At 32.8% G+C, this 20597-nt stretch overlaps 1 protein-coding gene across 1 annotated transcript; it reads right to left on the bottom strand.

Moving 5' to 3' along the window:
• Positions 1-6903: 6903 nt before the first annotated feature.
• Positions 6904-15074, bottom strand: LOC105116180 (general transcription factor IIE subunit 1-like). Its single transcript, XM_011013394.1, has 10 exons — positions 14815-15074; positions 14575-14697; positions 14207-14327; positions 13493-13618; positions 13245-13354; positions 12943-13126; positions 11756-11953; positions 8869-9093; positions 8545-8755; positions 6904-7335 (listed from the first exon to the last, which is right to left on the bottom strand). Exons 1-10 carry the CDS (start codon positions 14835-14837, stop codon positions 7238-7240), a joined length of 1419 nt encoding a protein of 472 aa, XP_011011696.1. The 5' UTR covers positions 14838-15074; the 3' UTR covers positions 6904-7237.
• Positions 15075-20597: the final 5523 nt, after the last annotated feature.

Genomic DNA, 20597 nt, shown 5'->3' with positions numbered 1-20597 from the left:
AGCTGAAAATGCTCAAAATTGGGACACCGCGGGTACTTATGAGGCACCGAGTAAAACTCAACCTCATACATCTAATGGAGGTATGTACAACTTTAGGGAAGATCATGACCTTCAAGCCAAGTTTGCATCTTTAGCTAGAAAAGTCGAGGCACTAGAATTGAAAAAGAGTGGTCAATTAAAATCTGTTTAAAACATTGTGTGTCAAATCTGTGAAACAAATGAACACTCAACCAACGATTGTCCAACCTTGCCTTCTTTTAAGGAATGTCTCCATGAACAAGCCCATGCTTTAAACAATTTTCAAAGGGCCAACCATAACCCATACTCACAAACATACAACCTGGTTGGTGAAATCACACAAGGTTCAAGAATTGGTTTGTGAATAATGCTTGACCGCTTTTTATGATCGGCTTGTTTTAACTCGCAAGTGCACGAGTGTGCGATGTAGCAATTAACTCGGTAAGATCGAGGTCATATCCACAGAGAGCTAGATCTGGAAATTAAGCTAAGTAACAAAAAAAAAACTCAAGAGAAATTAAATTAACAATAACTTGGTTGAAAATAATTGATGGATTTGTTTTCAAAGATAAAAAAAATGTAAATAGATTTTAAATGACAAGAAAAGTAAGTCTTGGTCCAAATCAATTTTAATAGTGATGTATTGGTGATTTCTTCAACATATATAAAATAACTCAACCTAATCTCAACGATGGTGATATTAGATCAGAAGATATTACAATGAAGATTAGAAAGATGAAGATTGATTATTGCTTAAGAATGAACAAGTACTTTCATATTAAGTAAGACATTGAATCAAGCAATCTCTATACCAAAACTAAAGTTTGTGCATAAAAATTCAAGATTATAACATTACCTAAATGATTTCTAAAATTTCTTTACAATAATAAATCATTCATGAAGAAAATAAGAAGATAAACATTAAGATTCATTCATATCCTAAAGAACTCACCTCAATCACCATTATCCTTGATTTGGATCCAAGAAAGAGTTTAGCCAACCATGATTATATATAAGAACACTTCAATTAACATGAAAGAACTTGAATCCAACTGAAAAAATAAGTTTTACAAACTAAAGAACCGAAATCTATAAAGAAGAACACAATACAATTTCAGAAAAAATTCGGACACAAATCTGACTCTAACTTTGGACAGCAATTCGACCCTCTTAGAAGCTTTTTTTGGAGAAGTCTATTAGAGACATATTTATAGGCAATTATGTCACCTTTCCAGATCATTAAAGAACAGCTCATTTGGACACCTGAGTCAAAAGTTATGGGCAAAACACCGAAAGGTGTTCTGAAAAATCAAATCAAGACAGCTTTACAACTACTTTGGTGCACGTTTTTCTTCCTCATTTATGAGGTGTCTCCTTCTTCTTTTTGACCCAAAATAATGTTAAAATATCCCCTCCAGCTTTCCATCCATGTGCTTGCCTTCTTGGATCAATGGATTGCCCAAAATAAATCAATTGTTATTTGTTGTGTGGACATGTAAGATCATGGATTGTGTTTGGGTTGATTTGGGGTTGATTTAGGGCTGATTTGGGGCTGATTTTAGGCTGAATTTGAGCATCAAATAAGTATACAAATGTACTTATTATTTGGGCTAAGATTGACATTGAAACCTTGAGTGTTTAATGGTTGAAGTTTGCACACAACATAAGACAAGTTTGGGCTTGAAATAAATCATATGATATTCTTTTCTAGAATTGGAATAGAATTGATTTTTGGGACAAATTTGGAGCACTTATTTGAACCAAGATTTGCTTCAATCTTCAACTAAATGTCTCTTCAATTCTTTGTTCTGAATTCCGACGTTGAATTTTGTGAATTAATTCATTTAAGCTCCAAAAACCTATCGAAACATTAAAACAAACTTCATTACTAAAAAACACATCAATTATTATAAAAACAACCAACTAAAAACAATAAATACATATGTAAAATAAGAGACTTAATGACACTTTTGATGCACAATCAAATAACCTTACCATTACGAAGAGTGGTGACTGATTTGACTTGATCCATGTGTTGATTTCCAAGACTACTTGCATTTACATTGTATTGCCCCTTGGGATTTTGTTGTGGTTGAGATGGAAACTTACCTTTCTCTTGAAAACTAAGAGCAGATGTGAATTTTACAAGAGTATCTTTAAAATTTGTTATGCTTTGAGCAAGTTGAGTGTTGATTGTCTCTTGCTTTTCAATGAATGCATACAAAGTTTCCTCAAAATTTCTTGTAGGAGGTGGAGCATAAGGAGGTGCATATCCATGGGAATTTTGGAAATTATGGTGTGCTTGAAACTGTGGTGGTGAAGTTTATGCATTGTCACTCTTCCAACTGAAATTTAGGTGATTTCTCCAACCAAGATTGTATGTTTGCAAATATGGGTTATGATTGGGCCTTTCAAAACTGTTTAAAGCATGGGCTTGTTCATGGAGACATTCCTTAAAAGAAGGCAAGGTTGGACAGTTATTGGTTGAGTGTTCATTTGTTTCACATATTTGACACACAATGTTTTCAACAAATTTTAATTGACCACTCTTTTTCAATTCTAGTGCCTCGACTTTTCTAGCTAAAGATGTAAACTTGGCTTGGAGGTCATGATCTCTTCCTTAAGGTTGTATATACCTCCACTAGATGTATGAGGTTGAGTTTTACTCGGTGCCTCATAAGTACCCGCGGTGTCCTAATTTTGAGCATTTTCAGCTAACAAGTCTAAGTACTCCATTGCTTCATCAGGGTCTTTATCTTCAAAAGTTCCATTGCACATCAATTCAACCATTTATCTATCTCTAGGTGTTAACCCTTCATAGAAATGTGAAACCAATCTCCATGTTTCAAAACCATGATGAAGGCAAGTACTAAACAAGTCTTGATACCTATCCCAACATTGGTAAAATATTTCTCCTGGTTTTTGAGTGAAAGTGGTGATTTGTCTTTTGAAAGAGTTTGTTCTATGAGATGGGAAAAACTTCTTTAAAAACTATTGTTGCATTTCATCCCAAGCACGAATGGATCCTGGTCTCAAATTTTGTAGCCATGTTTTAGCTTTATCTTTTAATAAAAGAGGAAAAAGCTTTAATCTGATAGTGTTCATGCTACAATTTGAATCATTATATGTGTTACAAACCTCCTCAAATTCCCTTAAATGCAAGTATGGATTTTCCAATTCTAAGCCATGAAAAGAAGGTAAAAGTTGAATAACACCTGGTTTAAAATTAAAATGAGATGCATCAGGAGGAAAAACTATGCATGATGGTGCACTTGTTCTTGTGGGATTCATGTGGTCTCTAAGTGTTCTAGCACGGTTATTCTCATTATTCTCATTATGAAGTGATTGATTATCTTCTTCGGCTATATTTTCTGAAAATGATGAGGATACCCTACAAAGTCTACCACTTAATGTACGTGACCACACTCTCATGTATGTGTAGGAATAGAATAAAAAGAAAACGAAAACAAAAGAAGAAGAAACAAGAGAAAAGAAACAAAGTTATATACAAGAAAAGTGAAAAGAGAAAATAAAATAAATACTATAATTTATACAAAAACTTACCTCCCCGGCAACGACGCCAAAAACTTGACACGACTAAAAGATTAATGTCTTCTCCCAAGTGTAAGAATGTCGAAGTAATAAATAACCCGGCAAGACCGGGGTCAAACCACAGGGAGGTTAATTGTATAAATTATAGATGACAATAATAACAATAACAACAACAACAACAACAATAATAAAAATAACAATAACAATAACAATAAATTATAAATAACAACAATAGTAACAATAACAACAACAATAATAATAGTAACAATAATAATAATAATAATAACAACAATAATAAAGAAAAAGAAAAAGAAAAAGAAAAATTGATGAGAGCTTTGAAATGGAAAATTAATGTAAGGATTAAACAACAAACAATGTCAAGGTTAGAGGATCCACTAATAGTATGTCAAACAAATATAGTATAAACTCTTATTATTCAATTGGAAACCACACACAAAAGAGGTTCCAATCAGATTATAGATTGTTAACATGATTACATTAGTCATCTTATTCAATTAATGCTAATACTTGTAAATTTCGTCAAGCATTCATGATTATAACTTATGTTAACAACAAATCAAGTTCCTTTCATAGCTCAGGTGTCGGTTATACCATACATTATGGGCTATGAAAGTGCCAAGCATTTGTTGTACCAAGTGTTATACAACATAAATCAAGATTAATCATTTAACAAGCAAAGTATTAAAGAGTAAACAAGATAACAAATATAAAACATGTTAGTATCAAAAATTAAAGTCCATATTAAGTTTACATTATACTTATTCTTACACCATTAGTGTAACCTTTTCACCTTGACATAACTAACTTAGCTAGACATAATGAAAGAAAGCAAAATAGATAAACAAAATAAGAACATAAAAGTTAACTAAGTAAAGGAAAGGAAATGAAAGGCATAAACTTAATATTAATGAAAACAAAGCATAAAAAATACAAAGAGAGAAAGGAAGAGCATGATCTTGATCTGAACACCAAGATGCCTAAATGCATGGCAAATGCCTCCTTTTATAGGCCAAAATTGGGAACTATTAATTTGATGACTAATTGATAAGTGGGTGGCCAACTTTTGACTTGGTGACAATCCTTATCTTCTCTTGTCTGCCCAAAACGTCATTGATAACGTCAAAACTGGAGCCAGTTGCAAACATGAAAGTTGTAGGCAATTGTCTCAGCTTTCTTGTGTAAAAAATTCAGCTCATTTGGACTTCTAGAACTCCAGATATGGCCAAAATACCGAACAGTGCTCGGGCTGGAAGACAGATTCGGGCTTCTTTGTTGTTTCTACAATTTGGACTTGATAATGGCCTTTTTAGATCTTGGGCTCCATATGAAAGTTGTAGGCCTATGTCTTACCTTTCCATCCATATAAATTGGACCTAAATCTGAGATATATAGCTCTAGATATGACCCAATTACCGAACAGTGTTCCGGTTTGGATTGCACCGACATCTCTTCTCTAAGTTTGACCATCTCTTTATCCATGCAATTTAAGTTCTTCAAGTCATCAATCAATCCTTTCATTTATGTGATAGACCTGCATTAAAAATAGACATTTACCACAAATTAAAGGTATCTTATATTATTAGATACATTATTATAAAACATATTTTAGTTAAGGAGTTATTGATACTTCAAGTGCAAAATGATGATATAAAACCATGATAAAAATGCACTTTTAAGTACTAATCACACCCCCCAACCAGCTTATTACTAGTCCCTAGTAATCAAAGCGTAAAATAGAAAAACAATTTGCAAATTCCACAAAGCAAGGTATTCATCATTTAACTTCCATTAATCTATCCAGATAAACAAACTCTCATTAAATTTATATATCTGCTCAATACCTCTTAACAAGATATTTCTAACCTTGACATTTGTTGTTATCATTATTTAATCCTTACATTAATCTTTCATCTCAAAACTCTCATTAACTTCTTCTTGTTCTTCTTCTTTACTATTACTATTATTATTATTATTATTACTACTACTACTTGTTCCTATTATTGTTGTTATTGTTGTTGTTATATTATTATTATCTATAATTTATACAATTAACCTCCCCGTAGTTCAACCCCGGTCTTGCCGGGTTATCTATTACTTCAACGCTCCTGCACTTGGGAGAAGATATTAATTTTTTAGTCGTGTCACCTAAAATCTCTAAAGATTAGTTAAGATTCCTAGTAACCATAATATAAGGTGGCACTTCCTTATCCAACCAAACACCTCTTAACCTATCCAAGAAGGGTCGTCAAGATGCAATACTCTCGCAAAGGGTACAACACTCTTTTTGACCAAAAAAATTTTAAAAACAAGTCAATGGATTTTTTCCCCCTTGTTTTATATCATGTTAACTAAGTCACAGTTCAACCCAGATTTTTGACTAGGTTAGGTCAAATCAATCTTTTTTCTATTTTTTAAAACTGAAACTCTTTTAGGTATGGATCAACCAAGTTCTGTCTATTATCTACTGAATATAAAATAAAATAAAATAAATTGTCATGTTCAATCCAAAATACACCAAATACAAGATAAGATTGTTATTTGTCCAATCATTTTTATATTTAGTTGTATTTAATCCCAAACATTAACAAAATCCCATATCCACTGTCCAGCATACCAAACATTAACAAAATCCCATATCCATTGTCCAGCATACCACTAATTTCCTCGTTTTTGTCTACTTTCCGACACATAGATGGCCTGAGATGGCCCACTATACCGATAGTGAACAACACTGGCCATCCGATTCGGGTAACATGTGAAAAAGTTCTCAGGAGTAGTTGGGCATCAAAAGAAAATGATCATTGCCAACTATTAAGCATCCAAGGTCGACCACCTAACCACGCACTTTTTTGAACCACACACCCACTATAAACACAAGTGTGTTTGTGATAGTCTATGCACTTACACATATCCAAAACTCAAATGCGATCCATGCGGCTCAATTTGTTTTTGGTGGGGAGCTTGCTAACTCAACATAACCCTTTTGGTTAGCATTTTGTCGTGCACATTTGAACTTCCAAGGAGTGGATTTTCTATTATGAACTTGCTGATGGTGAATCCAGTAGAACACACAAATGATTGGAATAGCAATTAAAACTACTAATCATATTAATAGCTATACTAATAATTTCCCTTCGTAAGTAATGGAAATGTTTCCCTTCGTAATAATTTAGGGATCGGTCCTCTCCCCTCCCTGGTTTTACAAGCTAACCGCAGTTGTCATCTTTATTCATTCATTCCTTCATTTTCTTTTCTTTTTCCCTTTTTCACGGAACCCATGGCCATCAAAGTCACTCTCACAATTTGCTAGTAGTTGGTGAATGCGAAATGATTGCTTCAAGCACTTGGAAATGTCTCACAGTTTCAGCTTTCATCAAGAGAACCAATATACAATGTGATACAGTTACGAACCGCTGTAACGAACATGAAGTCCCACCACTTGACACAGAGGTCCTCTCCATCATGCAAGGATCAGCTCTTGTAATTGTTTTCAGTAGCTAATGTCAAGAGCTTCTTTAGTGTTCAATCAAAACAAAAATCTACAGAAAAAACCTATCCAGGTAAACTTTAACCAACTTGAACATCATATGTTTGACAGCAATTTTATGGTGCCTACACTGATGGAGAATGCAAAAGCAGTGTTTGCTCAACCTTCTTCCCAGTCTATATCATCATCGTCATCCTCTCCAGAAGCAGGAGCTTCAGCATTTAAGTCATTAACCTTAAAACCTTCACTTGTGTTGCCTGCAGTATTGTAGACAACAAGTAATGAACTGGGAGAAGAGTTCAAACAGAAGAAGAAAAACTTCAACAACCTACGAGGTTAAAAGTTTTCTGCACTCCCAAGCCACCAAATTTGGTTTGGCTCAGTCTCTGCAATTTTAGTTTTAGTCCAGGTGATGTATAAAAACACAAGAGAACCCTGAATTAATTTGATTAATCAATATTCAAAGTGTGACTTGAATGTCTTTAATGTTATCGGGAAACTAATTAAACCTAAATATATTCCTAAAACAAGTGCCTCCAAAATCTTTCACTGGCTGCCCCACCTCACCCGTTACAACATTTACAAAGCCAAGCCAGAATGGTTTCATAATAAATGAAACAAGGTTATACCCTAAATATGGAAGTACATATCTTCTTAGAAGGATACAAAATGGGAAGCTCCTAATCTATCTCCATATGTGCCTAATGCATCTTAAACATATGCATGCATCATGTGTTTTAATGCCAATTAAACAGGGAATCATATTTCCTACTGCAGCTCAATAGCATAAAGTTGGAAATAGGTTATGTGAATTTGCAGTAATCTGTCCCTATAGCCTGGAGTTGATACAATATACATTGGTCTTTGGAAATGAAAGGTCAGATGCTTTGGAGATGCAGGCTTTGGAAATGAAAGGTCAGATGCTTTGGAGATGCAGGGCTTCCACGATAATATGATTGGTATTGCTTTCACAGCTTTTTAAAGTGTGTTTAGGATCAAGTTTTGAGCCAAAAGGCAGGTCTGGAATCCCAAAATGGATATTTGATTCTCTTTTTAACTATGTTTTGAAATCCCAAAAACTCAAAACATATGGTCTTGGAGAAGCAACAATCTGCTGCCTTTTTTAAAACCATGGTTTTGAAAACTCAAATCCCAACATGCACACTTAATGTGCAGCGTTTTCAGTGAGCATGCAAAACAATTGGAGTTCACTTTTATATAAGCTGAGATTTGTTTTTCTTTTTCCTCGAGGAGGATGTCTTAACTTCCATCCGTACTCGTTCTTTTTAGTCTCTAAATAGTATTGTTCGTCTATTAACTAAAGAAAAACAAATAACAATTTTCACCAATGTAAAGCACAACAAATGCAGGGCAGGATGCCACTTTTTGCATAGGATGCACTGACATGCCTCCTAGTAGCTAGTAGGATTGGAGAGGATCCCATTCCATTGATAAATAAGACATACCTCCAATTGGAGCCTCTTCCCATTCAACATCATCATCTGGCTCATCATCCTCCTCGCGTTTGGATTTCATGCCCACTTGACGATCAGAAGATGATTTGGAAAAACCATTGGAGATGGATGTCTGTAACAATTCCTGTTGTTTCTTAGCAGATTCTTCTGCTTCTCGTTGTTTCTGAAGTAGAGCAGCATAATAAGCTTTAACATACTCATCCTGTCATTTGAAAAGAAGAAGTCAAGTCAAAAGATAAAAAAGTGAGGTTAAAAGAGGAAGCAAAGCCATGTATAACAAATCAGAACATGCAAATATAATATCACGCAGGAGACCTTTATCTTGTCATCATTCCCAATAGAAATCTTTTTGTCATCAGAGGACTCTGCTGCTGCAAAACTGTCATCCATCTTAGACCCCTGCTTGACCTCTCCACGTTGCTCTTTTGTAAGGTTCATTCCCTGCTTGATCATCCATGGTGGTAAAACTTTCAGACCAGTACTTGCAGTTTCAGATTTGAGATCCTCCTTGCCTTCAACACCAGAAAAGGAAACTTCAACCTGTCAAAGTTTAGCAATATATAGCTTGTGAATAATTTTGTTAAAGAACCATCTCAACTCAATAACTTAAGCTTTTAGATGAGACCCTAAGCTATGATGTATATTATTCTCTAGCACACCCCTCAAGTGAAAAAGCCGTTTAGCTTGAAACTTGCACAAGTTCACATTACCTTGTGCTTAATTTTTATCAAATAAATGGGGATGGTGAAATTCGAACTCGTTGCCGCTTGGTCATCAAGGCTCTAATACCATGTCAAATAACTATCTCAACCTAACAGTTTTAAGATTTTAGGTGAGGCCCTAAGATATGATTTATATTATTCTCTAATAAATTTAATCCAATATCAAAGCAAATGTTGATGTTAGAAACTTTTACATGTCCAGTGTTTGTAACAAAGACCCAACAAATTTCAATGATTAGCCATAGCATGGTAAATAGAAAAGTTTCTATGTAACCAGAAGACTGAAAAAAGAAAAAAAAAACTCCTAAAAAAAGGTAAGGTTAAAAAGAACTGAATCACCAAACAAGGAAAAAAAAGACCCTGTCATAAAGAAAATTCAAAGAATGTTCATTACATCTGACACAGCCATTGGATACAGTTTTGAGGTTTTTTTTTTTATGACTTAACCCTCCCTTTTGTAGAGCTGTCCTTTTCCTTTATCACACACAAAGACAAGCACACATGATATATAGAACATTGGTTCCATGATCCTTTTACTAACCATTTGAAATGGGCCATTAATGTCAATCCAAGCAATTATTTATGAAAGAGAAACATGCAACAGTTTGCCCTTGCCCTCAATGTTTCCTAGTATCATCAGCATTGATTTCCCACTGTAAAAAGAGAGTATGAAATGCTCTGAAAGAGTCATTTTGACCTAAATATATCTATTTGGTGGGATTAATTAATCAGTCAACTCAAAATAGCACTTTAAACAGCCACGCAGTTGGGACAGCAGTTTATAACACATTATGCGTCCCTGTACTAAGAAGGCATCATTCAAATAGAGCATCATCACTGGTGCTATCAACTTTGCCAATGACATGCCCATGATATAACTGAACAAAATGGGCACTACTGACAAAAATGGTTCCATTTTATCTCGCCAAATTTATAAAGTAAAACAGCCTGTCTGCAGTATGCCTTTCTCAAACCTGGTCATGTCGCATTTGGCATCTATTTGATGAATTAAATTCAATTCAGTGCTGCATGTCAAATGTGCTAGTCAAAATAACACCTGTAATTGATGTTTTAATGACTGATCATAGCCAAGTGTGGGTGAACTTCACCCAAAAAAAAAAGCACTACCAACCTTTCAATTGGGAAAGTTACCATTGAGATATTATACATGCCATTTCAACTAGCACATTTGATTTCAAAGTTCTAGATTGCCTTAAAGAATCACATCACAAGCCAGACAGTTCAAAGGAGTGATTTCATCATATCCATACCACTTTCAAAAGCTTCAACTCATTTCCCATATGTATGAAGGTTTAAGTGGTGGCAAAGTGAAGGTAGTTTTTACATTACACGCCTCTCATGGATTATATCAACAATACCAGACGTTACTGTACAAGGCACATATCTTTTTTTCTCAAAAACCACCTAAACTCATTAAATAAAGATCAACAAACCCAAAAATAATACTAAAAGTTCACACTCAATTATTGTCATGAACATCACACAATAGGTCAAAACACCTAATCTGGTTTGTTAGGTAACATCCAGGTGAGGATGATAAGGCCAAACACTTATCAAATAAATTTAGCGTGCAAGATTATGTTAGTTGCCTTAAGAACTTGCAGTAAAGTCGACAAGTTGGAAAAAATGATTCCTCCAATCTCACACTAGAGCCAAAGCTTGAACTAAACTACTGTTGATGGACTGAAGGTTTGACAAGTGAAGTTATGACTCACTAAAAGACAAAAAACACTGATCTCTTTTCTTGAAAGAGTGACTGAGAGAAACAGTAAGGTCTGCGTAGGTGGCAAAGTACCATCCACATTCAAGAGATCAGTGAATGATAGACAGAGTGCTTGAGAGAGTTATGATTTTGATCAACTCTTTCAAATATGACCCTAATTTCTAGCCTTAAAACTTGTCATGCTACCACCACCAAGGCTTGAACTAACCTATCTTAGATCAAATGTAGTTTTCACATGTAAAGCTATGGCTTAACAGAAGGAAGCACCCAACTCCGTCATGGCCTGGAAGGCAGTGAATTGGTTTAATTCAAAATGCTTATTGCCTAACACCCCATTCATCTTCTAGCCTAAATTTCATCTATTTGGCGAATTAAATTAAGTGATGGCTTACTAAAAGGCACAATGTTAAATCCAAAGTACAGAAGTACCTTCGCTTATGCTAAACCATTTGTGTCCATTAACTTCATGCAAAAAGCTAACCCTAGAAAATTACGGATGGCAATAATTTATGATCTCTGAAAGGTGTAGCGCTGCTTGGGTACACCAGAGGCATTAAAGCTCCCTGGTAGAAGTATCATCTCTATGAAAATAACTTCTACATAAATTTTAGTGTAGGAAACCATATAAAAAGTCCTTATAGTTTAGAAAAAATCACTGCATGAGTGACAGCAGATATTTTCTGCATCAAACTACAAACAGAAAGAGCGATTGTAGGAGGGACCGCAAAAGTGTTACCTTTGTCTCTCCCAGAAATGGCATTGGTGTTGCACCATACCCTTGAGAAGATCTGGAGGGATCATTGGAACTAGAATCACCATTTGCAGCACGCCCAGCAGCACCTGCATGAATTTGCCATTCTTGAAGACTCCCAAATTCAGGGACAGGTAAATCTTTCACCCTGCTAAGTTGAGCCATTAATGGCTTAAGTTGTACCTAGCCATTTCAATTTGTCCAGTCATTGAGAAAATGAACCTATAAATTATACAGAAGCCGTGATGAGAGCAAGAGTTCACATATCACATGACATTAAGAGTTGGAATGATGTAGCATCCAACAAAACATCCTTAAAATATGCAAATCAAAGATCTCAGAAGCTGTGCACAATTCCAGATTTAGAATCTACCAGCATTTTCTTATGTGCATATGAGAACAAAATAGTCAACTAGTTTTTCTCACAACAATGACACCACATCATGTCACAAGCATGATTAAGAATGTAGTAGAAGTCCATCCTTGTATTTGTTTTTTTTTTTTATTGCATGCAATAAGCACATCAAACATGTTATCAAGATGCAACCCAGTTAATCAACCAAGATGAGACATTGTGAATGTACCGAACATTAAATACCAATTTTGCTTATCTAAATGTAACACAAAAGGAATATAAAAGAGAAGACTACCTTCAGGAAAGAAAACCAAAAGGAAAAGGGGATGGTAAGTCTGAAAAGGAAGATTAGGTTTCAAAAATGCCCAGGTTTTATGATTCAAAAACATTCATAATGCCTAGGAAAAACATCAAAAGTCAAATCCTCATTGCTATGACATTATGAAATTTTTTTAGTTATAAGTAAAAGGATTTGGATCTCCATATGCTCTATATTCATGGAGAAATCCAGGAGTAAAAAAGATAATCAAAAACCAGAAAAGAGTAATAAAGGAACAAAGATATGGCCACTTGCTCAACTTCATAGCATAGAACCTGCATCACTAATACAGAAACAAAGATATGGCATAGCTAATAAAATAACTCCAACCATAACAAAGAGTAATAAAGGATATATTTTTGTTATTCAATGACAACCTTCTGCCAAGAACCTCTTCTATAACTCTATAACAAGCTTTCATTAATAATAAGTAGCATTTAAAAAGGAAAAGATTGCTAGCATCCTGAACAAACAAAGATAATAGAAATGAATAGCTACCTCCATTTTCTGAAGCATGTCTTTTAATTTTTCACGCCTCCGCCTCCTAGCATTGTCATCTCCATCTCCACCTTCTTGGGCAGCTAACTTGTCACTCTCAGCTACAAGTTCCCCATCACAGTTCTCACAGTGGAAGTACTCATCAACTAGAGACATCAAGCGCAGAGCATCCAAAGCATTGTATCTGGTTATATAACATCAAACGAAAAAAAAAAAACCTCATATGTACAGATAGAGACAAATCCTTTCTCAAAATAAAACAGATAGAAATGAGAACCAAAAAAAAAAACACCAATAAATACCTTCTTCCACAGTTGGGGCATATGTACTCTTGAACAGTGTTCTTGTCTTCCAACTCATCCTTCAGCTTTTTCCTCATGCGGTGCAGTCTGTACCTAACAACATCATATATCTGGAATCCAAAATTTGCAAAGACGTCAGCTCAACATTTGGTAAAATAATACAGTGAAAAAGCTGATCAAATGAAGGTTCCTATATTGAGTGTGCATGCACACACAGAAAGGGAGAGGGAGAGGGAGAGGGAGAGAACCTGTGCATAATCTAGACAGCAATAAGAGTGAGTGTGCATCTTGATCTTGTCATCTCCCTCCTTGGTTCTATGCCCATCAGTAGTGTTAGCTACCGCAGCATTATGCATCTTTGCAGCCTTAGCCGTCTGTGACAAACCAAAAGACTAACAATAATGCAGGAGGAAAGATATCCTTAATGAATCAAATGATGGCATCTTAGACTGTGAATAAGAAGCACAAATTTCCACCAAGATTGTTCACTGTTATTAAATGGCACAATAATCTGGACTGTGAGCAAAGGTCTAGATTATTGGAAGAGGAAACTAGGAAGTTCAACAATTGGAAACTCTAAACACAAAAAAAGCCTCTCATGCGAGAGATAACAAATGTATCCCTAGGCCCTACAAATCCTCTCTTCTCTTCTTTTTCCTTAGCTCAAGCACTGTGTATATGAGGATAACGACCACAAAGGGAAAATAAGGCTGAAATCTAAAACAATTAAATAAGAAAAAACAAGAAAAGAGCAAAGCTGTACTTCCTTATTAGCAAATATTACTTCAATAAACATGGTTCGGGAATGGATTCTGTGGCGAGAAAAAAGAAAGAGAAATAAAATGCTTCAGTGGCACATCAAAATACAAACTTTAATTCCAGATTTCCAACAATTAATGACTTTTTTTATCCTGCAGTCTATCTACCAAACTAAATCGATGCAAACAAAGTAAAACATCAACCTCTTTCCTATGATCCCGGGTCACGAGTTTTTCTTCCTCGAAAAACCGCAGAGTCCGACGAAGTTGCTTCGAGTGTAATTTCAACTCCTTGGCCAAATCTTCTTCCCTTACCCATTGTCGTCTGTGATCCAATATATATCACAATCACAACTAACCACATTAAAATACACTAAAACCTGAAGTCAATCCCCAAACTACTATCTACACAAATAACCTTATAAATCACATATTAATTAATTACAAAAAAAACGTTTACAAAAATTTAAGGAAAAAAAGTGTTACTTCTACTTCTAAAAGTTAAACTGGTTAGTAAAATGAAAATAAGTATGCTCAGAATCAATTACAAGAGAAAGCGAGAGAAGCTGCACCTAGTGAGAGCGTCAAGCACTACCACAGCGATGCCCCTATTATCACTCCGTCCCGTTTTGGGTTGATTATCTCCTTTTGTTGTTATATCATCATAAAATGCTCGAGCCGCAAGCTTCACAAGCCTGTTTTGATTTGTTTTGTTTTTTTGACAAACAAAATTGAAATTGGAAAGGAAAACAGTTAATAATTAAGTCTAGTTATGTACTAATTAAGTTTTATTGAATCAATGAGTTGGTTACCTATTGAAAGGCTCGATACTCATGTTGACGAATTTTAGGGTTTCATAAGTTCAATGATTTGATTTTCAAGTGCTACTGTTTTTGGAAGTGAAAGTTGCTTATAGACGAAGAGAGAAAGGCAGTAGTGGTGGCAATTTGAGAGGAATAGTAGAGATTGATCGTAGAAATGGGATGCAGGGCTGGAAAGGACTGATTTCTGTCCTGTTTTTACTCTTTTCACTTCTGTATGTGTTTCGTTTATTTCTATAAATGCGGTCGTACCTCGGGGGCTTTCTTCGAATTTATTAAGTAGTTTTGACCCGAGCTCTGCCATGGTTCGAATAAAAAAAATAATAAAAATAAATTATGTTTATTAAACGCAGCGAAAAAAGAAAGATATTAACTTGTGTTAAGCATTTAATTGAACCCGTGTTATTTAACCAAAAATAAAAAATTTAAAAATATTTTTAAATTTTAATTATGATAAAATTAAAATATATATAAAAATTAAAAAAATATTAATTATAAGACAAAAAATCTAAATTCTCTCATTTAACCTATTAAATCCACGAATTAAGTTATAAAATCAAAATAACTTAACATAAAAAACAAAGTAAAAAAAGTCATGAAACCCAATTAAAAAAACAATATCAAATTATGAGATAAAAAATAATATCAACCTCTGCTAGCATATAAAGCTCATGTCCCGATTCACTTGATCGGAAGCATTAAACATAAACAAATCACAAAAATCGATTCTCGATAAATTAAATATTAAAAATTAAAATTAAAAAAATTACACAAAAACATCCAAAAGAAAAAAATTAAAACCTAAAACAACAGTATCAATCAAGCCAGGTTGACTATCAAACCCGCAGACTAGATAATTAGTACTTAAAAGGGCATTTTTATCAATGTTGTGTATCATTATTTTGCACTTGAAATATTAATAACTCCTTAACTAAAACATATTTTATAATAACAAGTCTGATAATATAAGATATCTTAATTTATGGTAAATATTTAAAGCATGAGCTTGTCCATAAAGACATTCCTTAAAAGAAAGTAAGGTTGGATAGTCTTTGGTTGAGTATTCATTGGTTTCACAGATTTGACACACAATATTTTGAACAGATTTTTAATTGACCACTCCTTTTCAATTCTAAAGCCTCGACTTTTCTAGCTAAAGATGCAAACTTGGCTTGAAAGTCATGATCTTCTCTAAGGTTATACATACCTCTATTAGATATATAAGGTTGGGTTTTACTCGACGCCTCATAAGTACCTACGGTGTCACAATTTTAAGCATTTTCAGCTAACAAGTCTAAGTACTTCATTGTCTCATTAGGGTTTTTATCTTCAAAAGTTTCATAACGCATCAATTCAACCATTTGTCTATCTTTAGGTGTTATTAACCTTTCATAAAAATATGAAACCAATCTTCATGTTTCAAAACTATGATGAGGGCAAATATTAAGCAAGTCTCGATACCTATCCTAATATTGGTAAAATATTTCTCTTGGTTTTTGAGTGAAAGTGGTGATTTGTCTTTTGAAAGAGTTTATTCTATGAGAAGGGAAAAACTTCTTTAAAAAATGTTGTTGCACTCTTTAAAAACTGCTGTTGCATTTCATTCAAAAACTTCTTTAAAAACTGTTGTTGCATTTCATTCCAAGCACGAATGGATCCAGGTCTCGAATTTTATAGCCATATTGTAGCTTTATCTTTTAATAAAAAAGGAAAAAGCTTTAATTTGATGGTGTTCATGCTACAATTTGAGTCATTATAGGTGTTACAAACCTCCTCAAATTCCCTTAAATGCAAGTATGGATTTTCTAAATCTAAGCCATGAAAAGAACGTAAAAGTTGAATAATGTCTCGCTTAAAATTAAAATGAGATGTAGTAGGAGGAAAAATTATGCATGATGTTGCACTTGTTCTTGTGGGATTCATGTAGTCTCTAAGTGTTCTAATACGATTATTCTCATTATTATCATTATGAAATAATTGATTATCTTCTTCGGCTATATTTTTTAAAAATGATGAGGATACCCTATAAAGTCTACCATTTAATGTACGTGATCATACTCTCATTTATGTGTATGAGTAAAATAAAAAGAAAAAGAAAACAAAAGAAGGAGAAACCAAACAAAAGAAACAAAGTTATATACAAGAAAGATGAAAAGAAAAAATAAAATAAATTTTATAATTTGTGCCAGAACTTACCTCACTAACAACTACACCAAAAACTTGACATGACCAAAAGATTGATATTTTTTCTCAAGTATAAGAGTATCGAAGTAATAAATAACCCAACAAAACCGGGGTCGAACCACAAGGAGGTTAATTGTATAAATTATAAACAACAATAATACAAAAACAACAAATCCATAATAATAACAACAATAATACTAAATAATAATAATAATAATAATAATAATAATAATAATAAAGAAGAAGAAGAAGATAGGAGCTTTAAGATGGATAATCAATGTAAGGATTAAATAATGATAAGAATAAATGTCAAGGTTTCCATTTGACTTAAAAAAGAGATGTTGGTGCAGTCCAAATCAGAACACTATTCGGTAATTGGGTCATATCTGGAGCTGTAGATCTCATATTTAGGTCTACTTTATATAGATTGAAAGTTAAGACATAGGACTACAACTTTTATATGGAGCCTAAGATTTAAAAAGGTCATTTTCATACCCAAATTGAAACAACAACAAAGAAGTCCGAATATGTCCTACAACCCACGCACTATTCAGTGCTTGGCCTATATTTGGAGCTCTAGAAGTTCAAATGACCTCCATTTTTCTTTTCTTGAAAGCTGAGACAATTTCCTATAATTTTTTTTTTATTTGTTATCTTGTTCACTTTTTAATACTTTGCTTGTTAAATGACTAATTTTGATTTATGTTGTATAACACTTGGTACAACAAATGCTTGGCACTTTCATAGCCCATAATGTATGGTATAACCGACACCTGAGCTATGAAAGGAACTTGATTTGTTGTTAACATAAGTTATAATCATGAATGCCTAGCAAGATTTACAAGTATTAGCATTAATAAAAAAAGATGACTAATGTAATCATGTTAACAATTTATAATCTGATTGGAATCTCCTTTGTGTGTGGTTTTCAATTGAATAATAAGAGTTTATACTATACTTGTTTGATATACCATTAGTGGATCCTCTAACCTTGACATTTATTGTTATTATTGTTTAATCATTACCTTAATCTTTCATCTCAAAGTTCTCATCAACTTTTTCTTTTTTATTACTACTAGTATTATTATTATTGTTGTTGTTGTTGTGTTATTGTTATCTATAATTTATACAATTAACCTCCCTATGGTTTGACCCCGATTTTGCTGGGTTATTTATTACTTTGACGCTCCTGCAATTGAGAGAAGATATCAATTTTTTAGTCGTGTCACACCTCTAACATTGATATATGTTGTACCATCAAGAAAAGGCTTGTCTAAATGCGTATAGAGGGAAGATAATGTTCTGACACTGGAGGAAGCCGTATATGTCATTAAAGAGTGATGACTTCCACCACATATGCCAACTTATTTCTCTCTAATTATCTACCCCAGTCCTTATTTTGTTTTTTTTTTTCAAATTTGGTCCATCGGGCTTAATTATTTTAGCCTAATACAACTGCATGTTAAAGTTTTTCCTTAACACCATACCATCCCCATTTCTAAGCAACCATAAAACATTGTTAAGTTAAGTCCCAAATAAACTAAATTTAAAATGATTAAATTGAAAAAAAAATTAAACCAAAAGAAATTTAGGGCTAATCTTTTACTTGATCAAGTAATTCTATCCTTGATTATTTTAATGATAGCTGAATATTTGCCTATTGTTCAAACTTGGTCTTCATAGATCCAATTATTTAAAATCAACAAAATTTTTTTAATTAGTTGAAATCGAGTATCAATTAAGCATAATTGTTTTTACTTTTACCCTTAGATTATATAATCTAGGCATCCAAAACAAATAGCCAAGTCAAATTGCAAATAAATGCAACTACAAAGGAACAAATAGGAAAAAAATTAAGGGATCCAAATAAAGAAAATCAAAGGACTAAAGTGAAAAAAAATATTGTGGATTACTATTGTAATTCATAGTAATATGAGTGTGGGTGAACAAGACTCTCCTCATATTATCAGTTTTTTCTTAATATAACGGGATCTCTATTTTTAAATAGCCAAAAAACATTATTAAGTTTAATTCAAAACAAACTAAATTTAAAAGGATTAAACTAAAAAACAATTGAGTGATAAAAAAATTAGGACTAATCTTTAACCTAACTATGCAATTCAATCCATGATTATTTAAAGAAAAAATGGCTAAATATTTGCCTATTGTTCAAATTTGGTCCCTGAACCTCCTATTATTCCAAATCATTAAGATTTCATTTAATTTATTTACACCACACATAAACTAAGTAATTTCTTTTTCTTTTCTAACACCTAAGATCCCATAATTTATAATGTAGGCATCCAAAATGAATAGTCAAGTAAAATTTAAAATAAATACAACTTCAAAGAAATAAATTGAAAAGAAAATTATTGATTACTATTGCAATCCATAACAACATTGATTTGTAAATAAAACTTTTCCCACATCTTTCAGTTTTTTCTTAACTAGATAGGTGGCTCGCACAAAGCTGAAGGCTAGGGCTAATTTTCCTTGCTTAAAAAAATGATGTTCAAGTGAAACCAATATTTTTAAAGAAGTAAAAAAAATATGAGACTGTGTTATTAACTTGATTGGGTTCAACAAACTTGACTAATTTAATAATATGATTAAAAAACATTGAAAGCAAATAAATCAAACAATTTTTTGGTAATAATTAAATAAAAAAAAATGAGCTGCCAATATCATATTTGGAAGGAGAAGAAAGAAAAGTTCATTTAAGACTCATTGTCACTCTAGTATAAACACCGAATTATCAATAGAAAAAGCTCATTGAGATCATTCTAACTTCAATACAAAAGATTGCACACACCAAGAAAGGGCAAATGCATCGTCAAAGCTAAAAAAATGTCATGAAATGAAAATCTCATGATTATTTTTAATCAATTAATTTAATTTTCAAAAATATTTTTAAAAATCTAAATTTAACAAAGAACTACAAATAAAAAAACTTAAGATAGCTAGAGTTATTTCTAGAATCAATTATAAATTATATAAAAAACAAATAAAAAAAATTAAAGGAGCCTAATTTGGAATTGGATAATTACTAAAGGATGAAACTAAAAGAATTTGAGCTTAAAAAAGGTGGAAAAAATAAGAAAATAAATACTACACCCAAATTAAATGAAGAAGCTCAATTCCTAATCCATATATATATATATATATATATATATATGAATTTATGTATGTATGTATTAATTAAAAAAAACTCAAAGTTAAAAAAAAGCAATCAAAATATTAATGATCAAATCTAATAAAAAACTAAAAGGGGTGAAATCATGAAAAAAAATAATTTATAAAATTATCTAAAATAAAATAAATAGTAATCAAGATAATAAAAACCAAATCTAACATATAAAGAAATTGAATAAAGAAGAAATTGAATTCAGTTTTATAAATTATTTTAAATAAAATAAATAATACTCAAAACATCAATAGCCAAATATGAAGGAAAAAAATTGAAGTGCTGTTTTGAAAATCTAGAGGGTCAAGCATAAAAATCAAGAAGGATAGAGAAACTAAAAGGGAAAAAAGACTGTAAGCAGTAAATAAAAAGTTTGTTGGCTACACATTTTGCCTAACAATAGAGG

This window comes from Populus euphratica, unplaced genomic scaffold (genome assembly GCF_000495115.2).
Source record: "Populus euphratica unplaced genomic scaffold, PopEup_1.0 scaffold866.1, whole genome shotgun sequence".
NCBI lineage: Eukaryota > Viridiplantae > Streptophyta > Magnoliopsida > Malpighiales > Salicaceae > Populus > Populus euphratica.
This window is presented reverse-complemented; position numbering and strand designations above follow the sequence as displayed.

Coding starts and splice junctions, on each gene's coding strand:
- LOC105116180 (XM_011013394.1), bottom strand. CDS start 14,837: ATGAGTATCGAGCCTTTCAATAG. Junction 14,328..14,574: donor GTGCTTGACGCTCTCACTAG/GTGCAGCTTCTC, acceptor ATTGGATCACAG/ACGACAATGGGTAAGGGAAG. Junction 7,336..8,544: donor GGAAGAGGCTCCAATTGGAG/GTATGTCTTATT, acceptor ACAATACTGCAG/GCAACACAAGTGAAGGTTTT.